Source organism: Oncorhynchus kisutch, linkage group LG10 (assembly GCF_002021735.2).
Source record: "Oncorhynchus kisutch isolate 150728-3 linkage group LG10, Okis_V2, whole genome shotgun sequence".
Lineage (NCBI taxonomy): Eukaryota > Metazoa > Chordata > Actinopteri > Salmoniformes > Salmonidae > Oncorhynchus > Oncorhynchus kisutch.
The window spans coordinates 50372159-50389100 of NC_034183.2; the positions used below are offsets into that span (position 1 = coordinate 50372159).

At 42.7% G+C, this 16942-nt stretch overlaps 1 protein-coding gene across 3 annotated transcripts in view; it reads right to left on the reverse strand.

The window, feature by feature from the left end:
• The window catches only part of LOC109897578 (beta-1,4 N-acetylgalactosaminyltransferase 2), a 36640-nt gene that overhangs the window by 1366 nt on the left and 18332 nt on the right, over positions 1 to 16942 (reverse strand). For 2 of the 3 annotated variants that reach the window (XM_020492086.2, XM_020492087.2), the window contains exons 2-10: positions 16433 to 16575; positions 16061 to 16204; positions 15629 to 15735; positions 15446 to 15483; positions 13280 to 13457; positions 13094 to 13180; positions 10508 to 10689; positions 4394 to 4537; positions 3279 to 3510 (exon numbers count right to left, since the gene is read on the reverse strand). In XM_020492086.2, coding sequence (XP_020347675.1) covers positions 3279 to 3510; positions 4394 to 4537; positions 10508 to 10689; positions 13094 to 13180; positions 13280 to 13457; positions 15446 to 15483; positions 15629 to 15735; positions 16061 to 16204; positions 16433 to 16575 — 1255 coding nt within the window. Of the gene's footprint in view, positions 1 to 3278; positions 3511 to 4393; positions 4538 to 10507; positions 10690 to 13093; positions 13181 to 13279; positions 13458 to 14521; positions 14606 to 15445; positions 15484 to 15628; positions 15736 to 16060; positions 16205 to 16432; positions 16576 to 16942 lie in introns of those variants that run through there. The other variant, XM_020492088.2, reaches the window with a different exon arrangement.

Sequence of the window (16942 nt, forward strand, 5' to 3'; positions counted from 1 at the left end):
CCAGAAAATTATGTCATGGCTTTAGAAGCTTCTGAGTCAGTGCCTCTTTGCTTGACATCATGGGAAAGTCAAAGTAAATCAGCGAAGACCTCAGGAAAAAAATGTGTAGACCTCCACAAGTCTGGTTCATCCTTGGGAGCAATTTCCAAACGCCTGTAGGTACCACGTTCATTTGTACAAAGAATAGTACGCAAGTACAAACACCATGGGACCACGCAGCCGTCATACCGCTCAGGAAGGAGACGCGTTCTGTCTCCTAGAGATGAACATACTTTGGTGCGAAAAGTGCAAATCAATCCCAGAACAACAGCAAAGGACCTTGTGAAGATGCTGGAGGAAACAGGTACAAAAAGATCTATATCCACAGTAAAAACAAGTCCTATATCGAAGAAGCCACTGCTCCAAAAAACGCCATAAAAAGCCAGACTACGGTTTGCAACTGTACATGGGGACAAAGATCACACTTTTTGGAGAAATGTCCTCTGGTCTGATGAAACAAACATAGAACTGTCATAATGACCATCGTTATGTTTGGAGGAAAAAGGGGGAGGCTTCCAAGTCGAAGAACACCATCCCAACCGTGAAGCACGGGGGTGTCAGCATCATGTTGTGGGGGTGCATTGCTGCAGGAGGGACTGGTGCACTTCACAAAATAGATGGCATCATGAGGGGAAATGTGGATATACTGAAGCAACATCAAGATATCAGTCAGAAAGTTAAAGCTTGGCCGCAAATAGGTCTTCCAAATGGACAATGACCAAGCATCCCTCCAAAGTTGTTGCAAAATGGCTTAAGGACAACAATGTCAAGGTATTGGAGGGGCCATCAAAGCCCTGACCTCAAATCCAATAGAAGTTATGTGGGCAGAACTGAAAAAGCGTGTGCGAGCAAGGAGGCCTACAAACCTGACTCAGTTACACAAGCTCTATCAGGAGGAATGGGCCAAAATTCATCCAACTTATTGTGGGAAGCTTATGGAAGGCTACCTGGAACGTTTGATCCAAGTTAAACAATTTAAAGGAAATGCTACCAAATGCTAATTGAGTGTATGTAAACTTCTGACCCACTGGGAATGTGATGAAATAAATCACTCTACTATTATTCTGACATTTCACATTCTTAAAATAAAAGTGGTGATCCTAACTGACCTAAGACAGGGAATTTTTACTAGGATTAAATGTCAGGAATTGTGAAAAACTGAGATTAAAAGTATTTGGGTAAGGTGTGTGTAAACTTTCGACTTCAACTGTACATAACACATACTGGCCAAGTCTCCCTCCTAAAATAATCAAGAAGCTAAACAACTAATATGTATACAGTACCAGTCAAAAGTTTGGAGACACCTACTCATTCAAGTTTTAGTTTTTACTATATTGTAGAATAGCGAAGACATCAAAACTATGAAATAACACATATGGAATCATGTAGTAACAAATCCAAATATATTTTTCAAAGTAGCCACCCTTTGCCTTGATGACAGCTTTGCACACTCTTAACCAGCTTCACCTGGAATGCCTGTCCAACAGTCTTGAAGGAGTTCCCACATATGCTGTGCACTCGTTGGCTGCTTTTCCTTCACTGCGGTCCAACTCATCGCTCGTGTTTCTTGGTCCCACATCTTCTTCTAATTGGTGTCCTTTAGTAGTGGTTTCTTGGCAGCAATTTGAGCATGAAGGCCTGATTCACACAGTCTCCCCTGAACAGTTGATGTTGAGATGTGTCTGTTACTTCAACTCTGTGAAGCATTTATTTGGGCTGCAAATTCTAAGGCTGGTAACTGAAGTTAAATTATTCTCTGCAGCAGAGGTAACTATGGGTCTTCCTTTCCTGTGGCAGTCCTCATGAGAGCCAGTGTTGTCATAGTGCTTGATGGTTTTTGCGACTGCACTTGAATAAACTTTCAAAGTTCTTGAAATGTTCCATATTGACTGACAGTCATATCTTAAAGTAATGATGCACTGCCATTTCTCTTTGCTTATTTGAGCTGTTCTTGCCATAATATGGACTTGGTCTTTTACCAAATAGGGCTATCTTCTGTATACCAATCCTACCATGTCACAACCCAACTGATTGACTCAAACGCATTAAGGAAAGAAATTCAGTCTTCAAAGGGACATTGACGAGGCTGTAGTGGAGCGGGTCGAGAGCTTCAAGTTCCTTGGTGTCCACATCACCAACGAACTATCATGGTCCAACCACACCAAGACAGTTGTGAAGAGGGCACAACACCTTTTCTCCCTCAGGAGACCGAAAAGATTTGTCATGGGTCCAGTTCCACATCTGCACCATCGAGAGCATCCTGACCGGTTACATCACCGCCTGGTATGGCAACTGCTCGGTATCTGACCGTAAGGTGCTACAGAGGGTAGTGTGTATGGCCCAATACATAACTGGGGCCAAGCATCCTGCCATCCGAGACCTATATACTAGGCAGAGGAAAGTCCCAAAAATTGTCAGACTCCAATCACCCAAATTAGACTGTTCTCTCGGTTACCGGCAAGCTGTACCGGAGCACCAAGTCAGGGACCAAAAGGCTACTTAAGGCTTGGGGGTAGAAGCTGTTAAGAACAATAAATCAAATGGCCATCTGGACTATTTACATTGACCCCCCCCATTTGTTTTGACATTGCATAGATATTAAACAGTAAGTAGCAGCAGTCACTTTACCCCTAACTACATGTACAAATTTCCGCGACAAACCTGTACCCCCGCACATTGACTCGGTACCGGCACCCCCTGTATATAGGCTTGTTATTGCTATTTTATTGTGATACTTTTTATAATTTTTTTACTTTAGTTTATTTGGTAAATATTTTCTTAACTCTTCTTGAACTGCATTGTTGGTTAAGGGCTTGTAAAGTAAGCATTCCACCGTTTGTACTCTGCGCATGTGACAAATAAAGTTTGATTTGATTTCCACAAATTCACTTTTAAATGCATTCCAGGAAGCTGGTTGAGGGAATGCCAAGAGTGTGCAAAGCTGTCAAGGCAAAGGGTGGCTACTTTTGAAGAATATAAAATAAATCAATCAATGTAACACTTTCTTTTGGTTATTTCACTGTTTTGATATCTTCACTATTATTGTACATTGTAAAAAAAAAGTACAAATAAAGAAATACCCTGGAATGAGTAGGTGTGTCCAAACTTTGACTGGTACTGTATGTATATAAAATTAAATTAAAAAGTGTCCCATCTAATGGAGCTCTTCAGACCTCAGCGAGACTTCCTGGATAAATAAAGGTTAAATATATGTAAAAAATAAATAAATAAAAGCCAACCTGAATGCGCCACTCTCTTCAGCCGGGGGTCAAAGCCCACTTTGCGCACGGCGTCGGTGCGACCGAGGAATAAGTTGACCACTCCGCTGGTGAAGGAGCAGGTAGGGAAGCCTGGAACAGGTTGGTATTTCACTGCACCCTTTCTCTTCAGACAACCCCCGTCCTCCCCATTACCCTCCTCGTACACCAAAGAGAAGTAGAACTGGCCGTGGCCCCCCACAGAGCCCCCGACCTGATCACAGGAGGCAGAGAACAGAGCAGGTCCACATGTAGTAATAAAATATATTATTCTTCATTTCATTTGTAAAGCACATCTCAGACCCAATGCGTAGAAAAAAAATTGAATATAAACAATCCAATACACAGAACATAGGAAAAAAATAAAAAATAAAGTGCTAAGAGTGTATCTAGAACCTAAAAGAGTTATTCTGCTTTACCCATAGGAGAACCCTTTGAGTAACTATTTTTAGTTATTGGTAGAATACTTTTCGGGTTCTTTGTAGAAATCGTTTTACAGAGGGTTCTACATGGAACCCAAAACGGGTCTACATGAAACCAAATTGGGTTATCCTATGGGGACAGCTGAAGAACCCTTTTGGAACCTTTTTTTTCTCCCAAGAGTGTGGAACACAGACAACAAGCAAAGCTATATTCATGTGTTGTCAGATCCAGAGGGCATGAAAATAGATTTAGCAGAGGTCTTTGAAAGCTTTTCTGAACAGCAGGTTATTGACCTGTGCCTTAAATGAGGACAGAGACTCTGCAGCCCTGACAGTGTATGGAAGTACGTTATATAGCCACAGAGCCGCTCAACTGAAAGCCCTGTCACATAGTAATTAGTCTGCTGAAGGGAGAGGGACCTGGAGGAGGGAAATGTGCGTGTGGGGCAGGAGGGTAGAATGACGCCAGACAGGTACTTGGATCAAGAGTTGTGGATAGCTTAGTTGGTCTGAAGCAGGATTTTTTTTTTCTCACAACATTAATATTGTGAAGAGAAAGTGTTGATTGAGAGCTGTGCTACCACTGAATTCCAGCCCCAGTCTAAGCAAAACAGGTAATACTTGTTCTAGCCTGGTGACATATCGGGGGAATCAGGCTACAGTTACGCTGCTCACCACGTCTAGTTCTGGTGTGGCCTCCATCACCTCCACCAGATTCTCGATCTTGGTTTTGTCTGTGAACAGGAAGTCGTCATCGACCCAGAGGAAGTATTTGGTCGTGACCTGAGAGACAGCCAGGTTCCTGCCAGCAAACCAGCCCTTTTGGGAAGGAAAATGTCCTCAAAATTACTTTGCAATCTGTGATGAAAATATCCTATAAAAAGAATGGTCAACTTGTTAACAGCAGAATGTTCCCGACTCAACAGTTCATCATCGTCTGTGGGTACAGGGTTCTAAAGGCATACAGATGTAGGATCTTAATTTGACCAGCACTGTCGTCGCAAAATAGTCCTGCAGCAAAGGGAGTTGAACGTTTAGTACATAAAATGTTGCTTGATATGTGGTTAGGCTATTAGCTGGCAAAAAAAAAAAAGGAAATAGGATTCTCGCTGTGGTAGAACGTTTTGCTTTGACTGGCGTTCATCAAAGTAGCATTAGGTAGCCTGATTTCAGGTGTGTCCATGTAAACAGGATTGTTATGGAAATCGTTCTTACAAAAGCATGTGAATGTCTTAATCAAACTATTATATTAAGGGGGGAGTGCAACTCAATATTAGGAAGGTGCTCTTTATGTTTTGTACGCTAAGTGTCAGTGGAGGCTGGTGGGAGGAGCTATAGGATGGGCTCATTGTAATAGCTAGAATTGGACTAATTAATTTCATTCCAGCCATTACAATGAGCCTGTCCTGCTATAGCTCCTCACACCAGCCTCCACTGCTCAGTATATATTGACAGTCAATGAGAAAAACGTATGTGACGTCATGTAAATAAACGTGCATGCTTACGAAGGCTGTTTTCTAAACCTGCTCATTTGACTGACTGCTGCTGATAATGACAATTCAAACTTCAAGGCTTTGGTGGTTGTCTGCGTTCTTCTCAAATGTATTTGTATTCAATTCCAGTGTGGCCGACTGGAGTCCGTTACAGATGTAGGATCTTAATTTGATGACTCATTTGTTGCTTAGAATTTTGCTGCACAGCTAACATTTGTAATTTGCACTTCAAAACTTGCCCCAACGGAAGAAAAAAAGCATCAACCCCCTACAAAAATGTTCATTAATTATAATCCACATTTCCTGTTGCTGCAGGATTATTTTCCTGCTGTAGCAAACTGGCTCAAATTAAGATCCTACATCTGTAAGTGTAAGTCTATGGCAGGTTTTTTTATTTATTTATTTTACCTTTATTTAACCAGGTAGGCAAGTTGAGAACAAGTTCTCATTTACAATTGCGACCTGGCCAAGATAAAGCAAAGCAGTTCGACAGATAAAACGACACAGAGTTACACATGGAGTAAAAACAAACATACAGTCAATAATGCAGTATAAACAAGTCTATATACAATGTGAGGTGAGAAGGGAGGTAAAGGCAAAAAAGGCCATGATGGCAAAGTAAATACAATATAGCAAGTAAAATACTGGAATGGTAGTTTTGCAATGGAAGAATGTGCAAAGTAGAAATAAAAAATAATGGGGTGCAAAGGAGCAAAATAAATAAATAAATTAAAATTAAATACAGTTGGGAAAGAGGTAGTTGTTTGGGCTAAATTATAGGTGGGCTATGTACAGGTGCAGTAATCTGTGAGCTGCTCTGACAGTTGGTGCTTAAAGCTAGTGAGGGAGATAAGTGTTTCCAGTTTCAGAGATTTTTGTAGTTCGTTCCAGTCATTGGCAGCAGAGAACTGGAAGGAGAGGCGGCCAAAGAAAGAATTGGTTTTGGGGGTGACTAGAGAGATATACCTGCTGGAGCGTGTGCTACAGGTGGGAGATGCTATGGTGACCAGCGAGCTGAGATAAGGGGGGACTTTACCTAGCAGGGTCTTGTAGATGACATGGAGCCAGTGGGTTTGGCGACGAGTATGAAGCGAGGGCCAGCCAACGAGAGCGTACAGGTCGCAATGGTGGGTAGTATATGGGGCTTTGGTGATAAAACGGATTGCACTGTGATAGACTGCATCCAATTTGTTGAGTAGGGTATTGGAGGCTATTTTGTAAATGACATCGCCAAAGTCGAGGATTGGTAGGATGGTCAGTTTTACAAGGGTATGTTTGGCAGCATGAGTGAAGGATGCTTTGTTGCGAAATAGGAAGCCAATTCTAGATTTAACTTTGGATTGGAGATGTTTGATATGGGTCTGGAAGGAGAGTTTACAGTCTAACCAGACACCTAAGTATTTGTAGTTGTCCACGTATTCTAAGTCAGAGCCGTCCAGAGTAGTGATGTTGGACAGGCGGGTAGGTGCAGGTAGCGATCGGTTGAAGAGCATGCATTTAGTTTTACTTGTATTTAAGAGCAATTGGAGGCCACGGAAGGAGAGTTGTATGGCATTGAAGCTTGCCTGGAGGGTTGTTAACACAGTGTCCAAAGAAGGGCCGGAAGTATACAGAATGGTGTCGTCTGCGTAGAGGTGGATCAGGGACTCACCAGCAGCAAGAGCGACCTCATTGATGTATACAGAGAAGAGAGTCGGTCCAAGGATTGAACCCTGTGGCACCCCCATAGAGACTGCCAGAGGTCCGGACAGCAGACCCTCCGATTTGACACACTGAACTCTATCAGAGAAGTAGTTGGTGAACCAGGCGAGGCAATCATTTGAGAAACCAAGGCTGTCGAGTCTGCCGATGAGGATATGGTGATTGACAGAGTCGAAAGCCTTGGCCAGATCAATGAATACGGCTGCACAGTAATGTTTCTTATCGATGGCGGTTAAGATATCGTTTAAGACCTTGAGCGTGGCTGAGGTGCACCCATGACCAGCTCTGAAACCGGATTGCATAGCAGAGAAGGTATGGTGAGATTCGAAATGGTCGGTAATCTGTTTGTTGACTTGGCTTTCGAAGACCTTAGAAAGGCACGGTAGGATAGATATAGGTCTGTAGCAGTTTGGGTCAAGAGTGTCCCCCCCTTTGAAGAGGGGGATGACCGCAGCTGCTTTCCAATCTTTGGGAATCTCAGACGACACGAAAGAGAGGTTGAACAGGCTAGTAATAGGGGTGGCAACAATTTCGGCAGATAATTTTAGGAAGAAAGGGTCCAGATTGTCTAGCCCGGCTGATTTGTAGGGGTCCAGATTTTGCAGCTCTTTCAGAACATCAGCTGAATAGATTTGGGAGAAGGAGAAATGGGGAAGGCTTGGGCGAGTTGCTGTTGGGGGTGCAGTGCTGTTGTCCGGGGTAGGAGTAGCCAGGTGGAAAGCATGGCCAGCCGTACAAAAATGCTTATTGAAATTCTCAATTATGGTGGATTTATCAGTGGTGACAGTGTTTCCTATCTTCAGTGCAGTGGGCAGCTGGGAGGAGGTGTTCTTATTCTCCATGGACTTTACAGTGTCCCAGAACTTTTTTGAGTTAGTGTTGCAGGAAGCAAATTTCTGCTTGAAAAAGCTAGCCTTGGCTTTTCTAACTGCCTGTGTATAATGATTTCTAGCTTCCCTGAACAGCTGCATATCACGGGGGCTGTTCGATGCTAATGCAGAACGCCATAGGATGTTTTTGTGTTGGTTAAGGGCAGTCAGGTCTGGGGAGAACCAAGGGCTATATCTGTTCCTGGTTCTAAATTTCTTGAATGGGGCATGTTTATTTAAGATGGTTAGGAAGGCATTTTTAAAAAATATCCAGGCATCCTCTACTGACGGGATGAGATCAATATCCTTCCAGGATACCCCGGCCAGGTCGATTAGAAAGGCCTGCTCGCAGAAGTGTTTCAGGGAGCGTTTTACAGTGATGAGTGGAGGTCGTTTGACCGCTGACCCATTACGGATGCAGGCAATGAGGCAGTGATCGCTGAGATCTTGGTTGAAGACAGCAGAGGTGTATTTAGAGGGGAAGTTGGTTAGGATGATATCTATGAGGGTGCCCGTGTTTAAGGTTTTGGGGAGGTACCTGGTAGGTTCATTGATTATTTGTGTGAGATTGAGGGCATCAAGTTTAGATTGTAGGATGGCTGGGGTGTTAAGCATGTTCCAGTTTAGGTCGCCTAGCAGCACGAACTCTGAAGATAGATGGGGGGCAATCAGTTCACATATGGTGTCCAGAGCACAGCTGGGGGCAGAGGGTGGTCTATAGCAGGCGGCAACGGTGAGAGACTTGTTTTTAGAGAGGTGGATTTTTAAAAGTAGAAGTTCAAATTGTTTGGGTACAGACCTGGATAGTAGGACAGAACTCTGCAGGCTATCTTTGCAGTAGATTGCAACACCGCCCCCTTTGGCAGTTCTATCTTGTCTGAAAATGTTGTAGTTTGGAATTAAAATGTCTGAGTTTTTGGTGGTCTTCCTAAGCCAGGATTCAGACACAGCTAGAACATCCGGGTTGGCAGAGTGTGCTAAAGCAGTGAATAGAACAAACTTAGGGAGGAGGCTTCTAATGTTAACATGCATGAAACCAAGGCTATTACGGTTACAGAAGTCGTCAAAAGAGAGCGCCTGGGGAATAGGAGTGGAGCTAGGCACTGCAGGGCCTGGATTCACCTCTACATCGCCAGAGGAACATAGGAGGAGTAGAATAAGGGTACGGCTAAAAGCTATGAGAATTGGTCGTCTAGAACGTCTGGAACATAGAGTAAAAGGAGGTTTCTGGGGGCGATAAAATAGCATCAAGGTATAATGTACAGACAAATGTATGGCAGGATGTGAATACAGTGGAGGTAAACCTAGGTATTGAGTGATGAAGAGAGAGATATTGTCTCTAGAAACATCGTTGAAACCAGGAGATGTCATTGCATGTGTGGGTGGTGGAACTAATAGGTTGGATAAGGTATAGTGAGCAGGACTAGAGGCTCTACAGTGAAATAAGCCAATAAACACTAACCAGAACAGAAATGGACAAGACATATTGACATTAAGGATAGGCATGCTTAGTCGAGTGATCAAAAGGGTCCGGTGAGTGGAGAGGTTGGTTGGTGATTTAGACAGCTAGCCAGGGCATCGGTAGCAAGCTAGCATAGGATGGAGGTCTGTTAGCCACCCCTTACGTTCCGTCAGTAGATTAGTGGGGTTCCGTGTGGTAGAGGGGATTAATCCAAATCACACAACAACAACAAAAATAAAAACAATAGATATAGTTATAGAGGCCCAAGAAGAAAATATAATAATAATAATTAAAAAAATAATTTAAAAAAAATAATAATAAAAAAATTGTCCGATTGTCTATTCAGATAGCAGCCGGTAAGACAGCTAACGGTTAGCAGGCCGCAGATGGGCGTTCAGGTAACGTCGCGACGGAGGAGCCGGCCGAATAACTCCTTCGGGTAGATAACGTCGGCAGTCCAGTTGTGAAGGCCCGGTGGGGCTCCGCGAAGGCAGTAAAACGGGTCCGGATAGGTGACTGCAGCCCAGGTGTGATTGATGGAACTCAGGAGTGATTGACGGAGCTTGCTAGCTCCGATGGTCACACGGATAGCAGCTAGCTAGCTGTGAGATCCGGGTATGAATGTCCAGGGACATGGAGAGAAAAATTGGTCCGGTATGTTCCGTTCCGAGCCGCGCTGCGCCGTACAGAACTGGCGATAGATTTTCGAGCTAAAGGATAGCTGATGACCACAAACCGTGGTTAGCTGAATATTAACGATTTGCCAGTAAAGGAGCTAACTAGCTTCTGAACTAGCTTCTGGATTAGCTTCTGGCTAGTTTCAGGCTAGCTTCTTGGAGTTTCTGGCTAGCTTCTTGGAGGATTACAGATCTGAGGTAAATAATACTTTTTTATAAATATACATTGGTGAGGCGGGTTGCAGGAGAGTGTTTTGAAGATGAGTTGATGGAAAATAAAAATAAAATGTATGTGAAAAAGTTGTAAATATATATATATACAGGACACGACAAGACGAGGACAAAAGACGTCTGAACTGCTATGCCACCTTGGAGACACAATAAGGTTGCCCTTATTGCACTGATCAGCTCCTGGAGACAAATACATACACCTGGGTTAATTAATAACTGACAATAACATTTCAATAAAATGTTATTTCTATTAATTTCAACTGAGAAATTCAATCACACATGCATGTTATGTCCATCATCAATTCACGTTGAATGTCCACTTTGAGGTTTTCAATTTGACCAAAACCAGCTTGTACCTGTGCTGGGGGCATGATGTACTGCTCAATGTTGGAGCCGTTCACTTTCTGTGGCTCCAGGCTGTCGTCGGCGATGATGATTTTGATGTCCTTGTAATAGGTCCTTATGCTACTGATGAGGACCTGCAGCTCGGTGTATCTCAGAAACGTCTTGGTGACGATGGTCACCCGGTAGTTGATATCTGCAATGAGAGAATCTCTGGTTTAATGCAGCGACATCCGAGATCCTACTGCAATTTGAGGTGGATATGTGTTTGATTTGTATAATGAAAAAAAATATAAACGGAACATGTAAGTGCTGGTCCCATGTTTCATGCGCTGAAATAAAAGATCCCAGAAGTTTTCCACACACACAAGTGTATTTCTCTCAAATGTTGTGCACAAATCTGTTTACATCCCTGATAGAGCATTTCTCCTTTTCCAAGATAATCCATCCCCCTGACAGGTGTGGCATATCAAGAAGCTGATTAAACAGCATGATCATTACACAGGTGCACCTTGTGCTTGGGACAATAACAGGCCACTAAAATGTGCAGTTTTGTCACACATCACAATGCCACAGATGTCTCAAGTTGAGGGAGCGTACAATTGGCATGCTGACCGCAGGAATGTCCACCAGAGCTGTTGCCAGATAATTGAATGTTCATTTCTCTACCATAAGCCGCCACCGTCATTCTACAGAATTTGCCAGTACATCCAACCGGCCTCACAACAGCAGACCACATGTACCCATGCCATTCCAGGATCTCCACATCTAGCTTCTTCACCTGCAGGATCGTCTGAGACCAGCCACCCAGACAGCTGATGAAACTGTGGGTTTACACAACCGAAGAATTTCTACACAAACTGTCAGAAACCACCTCAGGGAAGCTCATCTGCATACTCGCTGTCCTCACCAGTGTCTCGACCTGACTGCAGTTTGGCGTCGTCACCAACTTCTGTGGGCAAATGCTCACCTTCCATGGCCACTGGCATGCTGGAGAAGTATGCTCTTCATGGATTAATCCTGGTTTCAACTGTACTGGGCAGACGGCCTTGTGTGGACGAGCGGTTTGCTGATGTCAACGTTGTGAACAAAGTGTCACATGGTGGCGGCGGGGTTATGGTATGGGCAGGCATAAGCTAAGAACACAATTGCATTTTATCGATGGCAATTTGAAATGGACAGAGATACCGTGACGAGATCCTGAGGCCCATTGTCGTGCCACTCACCGCCATAACCTCATGTTTGATAATGTACAGCCCCAGGGGCCTCCCGGGCGGCGCAGTGGTTAAGGGCTCTGTACTGCAGCGCCAGCTGTGCCTCCAGAGACTCTGGGTTCACGCCCAGGCTCTGTCGTAACCGGCTGCGACCGGGAGGTCCGTGGGGCGACGCACAATTGGCCTAGCGTCGCCCGGGTTTGGCCGGTAGGGAAATCCTTGTCTCATCACGCACCAGCGACTCCTGTGGCGGGCTGGGCGCAGTTCGCGCTAACCAGGTGCTTCCTCCGACACATTGGTGCGGCTGGCTTCCGGGTTGGATGGCCGTTGTGTTAAGAAGCAGTGCGGCTTGGTTGAGTTGTGTATCGGAGGACGCATGACTTTCAACCTTTGTCTCTCCAGAGCCCGTATGGGAGTTGTAGTGATGAGACAAGATAGTAGCTACTAACAATAAGATACCATGAAAGTGGGGAGAAAAAGGGGTAAAATTTAAAAATAATAATAAGTTACCAGACAACTTCAATTTTATTTAACATCTGGCTTCCACACAGACTGTTCCTACGGACTGTTATATTATGGGTTTTTTTGTTGTTGCTTCCATGCCCTTAAGGTCAATGGCATCATGAACTTTACCAAATACCAGGATGTCAAGGTTCTGTAAAAGATTCTGTATGGAGGAATGGTCTAAGATCCCTCCCAATGCGTTCTCCAAACTCACAAAGCATTTTAGAAAGTCTGTCATTATGCTCGAGTCTTTTTTTACTTCTTAAATCTATTTCTGAGCAGTTGTATTACTATAAAATAACAATCTCTCTATTTTCTTGCATACAATATACAGCAACTATGTTTTTTTAATTTTATAGTCTTTTTAGCTCATCTTTATCAAAAAGGTGCCAATAATTTGACCTGGCTATGTCAATACAGCAACATTGCTGATAGCAGTTAGGTGATGGCAGGTTGAAGTTGGTAAGCCAGCAGAGTTTGGGCTCATGATGAAGATGCTTTAAAAGCTCCACTTTTCAGGAATGGAGGAAGTAGGTTCATGGAATGGTGAATTTGGCAAGCTGACAGCACGTTTGCTCTGCTTTCATATTTTCATTATATACGTGGGGTGATGTCATAATTCCTCTTGATGACCTAATCTTGGTACCTGACGATAGCCCTAAGTTTTGCCGTTTTAAAGACGCAGCCATTTGCACATATCTGTAGAAGCTTCATGACCAAAAACAACAAATTAACAATCACATTATCTTTAGTGTACCCTTTATGTCTATCCCACCACTCTGATCCAGAGTCTTGATCCTCCCCCTACGGTTGATTCATTATCCCCAATTTCACTTTTCAGATACTGTCTACAATACAAGGGAATAAAAGGGGGCATCTCACCGTTTCCTATGTCATATAAAACAGGCATTGATGTCTGCTGGATGACAATGGGGAAGACAGCCTCATGGTGTTCAAACGTGAAGTGAGCTGGTGAAAGAGCAGGGACGGGTGGTGTCATATGAGGGTCTCAGGACATGTGGAGAGGAAGACATGGGTATGGTAGGAAAGCTGGATCTATGGCCTTACCCAAGTCTCCAGTCCTCATCCGGTACACAGTGCTGGTGTAGGTCATTCGTCCCAGAAGATTGTTGAGGTCAGATAGGCTGGTAGACTGGACAGTGATCTCGTTCTCTCCCTGTCCCTCTTGGTCTCCCTCTCCAAGGGCCTTGATGGCCAGGACACCACTGGACACACGCAGAGTCACCTGCAGGTACATAACACCATAGCGTTTTCATAGACTTAGGCCAAAGGTTGAGCAGATGGACCATTTTCCACTTCTATGCAACTTATGTGATTGTACAGTTGTTGAATCAATGTGGTTCCTGTTAGCATCTGCATACTTCTTTCTCTAATCAATTAAGGTCCCCAGGGGTGTATTAAAATTACATTTTGCTGATAAAAGTTAGATTGAAGCAGAAAAACACTGAATTGAGATTTAGCGTTTAGATACAGTTCAAAAATTATTTGCATCTTTTGGAGCACAAAACGTGTAAGCATTACTGTCATTGTAGACAAATGTGGAAAATAGGTGGATGATTTGTTCTACATGGTAAAACTTTCATTTGAACATGTGCCTTTAATATTTGTGAAACGGTCTGCGGATAGGCAGTTAGCTAGGAAAACATTTTGGGAAAAAACCTTGTCAATCCTGTTCATTTCAATGCGGTCTCAAAAAGACATACCGTAACGAGGAATGAACCAGTGTGGGGGGAGAAAAAAAACGGATTTGTTTACATAGCAGGTTAGGATAACTAACGCGGCAGGTTAGGTGAATAAACGGAGCAAGTTAGAATGGCTTAGGGTTTGCTACAGTTGTCATGTGTCCACTAAATGAAGCGGTTGTAGGCCTACTCCATCCAGTCACAACGGTAGAAGCATAAACAAACCATCTGTGGGACAAATGATAAGTATCACAACACTGGGACGAAAGATACACAGGGTGAAAGTAACATGCCCATTTTCTCAGATAACTCAGAAGCTAGAATGATGTAGTGAAGTCAGCGCGACCATTTTTTTTGTAGAGATGTGCTTACATATGTCATTTTCTTAACCCATCTAGTGACTAAACGACAGCATAGCTTTTAAGTATCATGTTAGCTAGTCTTGGGTGAGACGAAATTTCAACTGATGACCTGGAATAAAATAAACACGTTTAAGCACTGGCCATTGCCTCTTATAATTCATATGGCTTTCATAATGTTATCTAAATGTTTAAAAATGATTTGACATCTTTAAAATAATAAAATAAAAATTCTGGGGGTCAATTACCTCAAGCATGATGAGTTTGCCATTTGTGAAGAGAATATGTTTATTCTATTAAGTCACGAGGAGTACGCATGACAAAGACAACTGGCGCACATCTGATTTGTAGGGCTAAACATGAAGTCATTTAACATTTTAATTAAATAAATGTTGGTTAATATAGCTATTATGTGATCATTTTAGTCCGATTAATAGGCAAAATAAGTTTTTTTTAAAAATAGGTTGTGCGACATTGCGATACTGACGCATGGTTAATTTTTATGAATTTCGAACCAATATATTTATTGAAGCGACACAAACAAGAAACTATTGCTGATAGTACCTTTGTTGACAGTAAGGAGCATTACAAACCAAAAAAAATGTAAATAAGATAGATATTGTGCACTTTCGGCCAGCTGTTAATTTTGCCCCAAGCCCGTTTTAGTTTAGACCCGCCTGGCAGGTACAAAAGTAGTATTGTGTTAGTTTCGTTCTCGGTCTTTATATTTTAAAATAATGTATGCTAGACATTTAATTAGAGTTTATAATGGTATAGGTCATATATACTGTAAGTTGTTTATCATAAAATGTTTTTTCTAGCACTATCGATCTGCGTAAATAGCAAAAAAATTAAAAAGGGTTACTTTCATCCCCGTTCTCCCCTACATGAAGTAAAAGCTAAGCAGAAAATGGTAGATATGACACCGGATGTAAAGAACCACCACCAAAAAGAGCAGGTAACTCTTAACATTAAGGGTAAAATTGACTTTGTTTGTATCCTGCGTTTGTCTGAACACCGGCTTTAGCCAGAACTGCATAAGTCAATAAATATCCTTAACTGTAAAGTCTTACCAGAGAGTCCAATCAAACACCAACAAAGAGGTGTTCATTACAACATGGAGAACAGAAGACCAATAACCCCAGTATACATTCAAAGCGTTTCGAACCAACCTTGTAACTTTGTCTTTTTGCTGCATGGAGAGCTAAACCTGAAATAATATTTTTATTGCACAATTTAAATATCGAATTACTAAATATATTGTGTAACTGCTTTGCAAAGAACATACTATATATACACACAGTTAGTCTATATTGATGGACGGTACATAAACAAATGGCTATTGCATAGGCTACCTGGTATCAATGTCTTCTGAAGAGGGACAACAGTGAACCCCTGGATTGGATATTGAAGAGGGATGTTGGATGGAGCTAAAATAAGTCTGTTCAGACTGGAGCTTGTCCTAAGGGAATGATCAAATGGTCCCGTTAATGTTTCCTGAGTACAGCACGTACAGTTGGCCGTGCGCATGTGCATATCTAAGGCATACCAATCCATTTGGTGAGTATTCTACCATTCTTGAAATGGAAGAATATCATGTCCAGAAATGACCTGCTTGCCAGTGTAACAGAATTACAATAAACTAACTCCACAGTTGGCTTGAAATGTTAATGGATGGCGGTCACGAGTGTTGCGAAGCACAGGTCTCGTGTTTGTGCCGGGGGGAGTACTCGCTAAGCCTCGTGATTTCCGTAACACCAGGTTACATCTGTAGTTTTTTCACCCACCTGATATGATGCTTCCTGTACTCCTCAGCTCTTCGTTTGACTATGTCATCATACTGGTCTTTTGGAAGGTGATCTTTCAGTACCAACACTCCGCCTCCCTGACAAGTGCAATTGGGTTGTCTGAGACTGATGGATGGTACGGCTCTATTGATTCACAGGGACAAATAGAACACAATCTGCAAGAACTGAGAAGGTTCCATTGCTGAAGATAGAGGACCAATATACAATTTTAAAACTGGTACAGTACTTTATTGATTTTCACGATGGCAGAACCGTCTTTAAAAAAAAGTGTGTTTTCAGGCTTCACCATAACCGGTGAAAGTCTTCCAACTACAAGTTCAAACAAACAGTTGCTGATAAAGAAAAAGGTACCTTATTTGCTGAGGAACTAATTGATCGGTGTGTTCTTCTGTTGTGCTATAGTGGTATAAGGAGTACATCACTGATGCGGACAGAGAGAAAATAGCTAGGACAAGTACCTGCTTGCAACCTCCCATCTGTAGAAGACTGTCCATCTGTAGAAGACAAGAGCATCATATTCTGACCAGGGAAGCAATGTAAAATATTGAAGTGGCTACCCACTGGGAACAAACGTTATGATCATCATACATATAGGATTTTCAAAAAGTCATCAAGCTAAAGAATGACATTTCGTGGATTTCTTAACCTAAATCCAATGACATGGTTCCACGTTTTGTTGATTTCACTTTTAAAATTGCTTGTTGACAAACTCAATCACATGTACATCAAAACTAGACATCTGGGCCCCGTGGGTAATATGCTTTCTCACTCATAAATTACAGCTCTGCTACTATAAGACTTCACAGGGCAGCTTATTATTTTTTTGCCAAAAGTTTCAATCACCATGCAAGTTATGCAAAT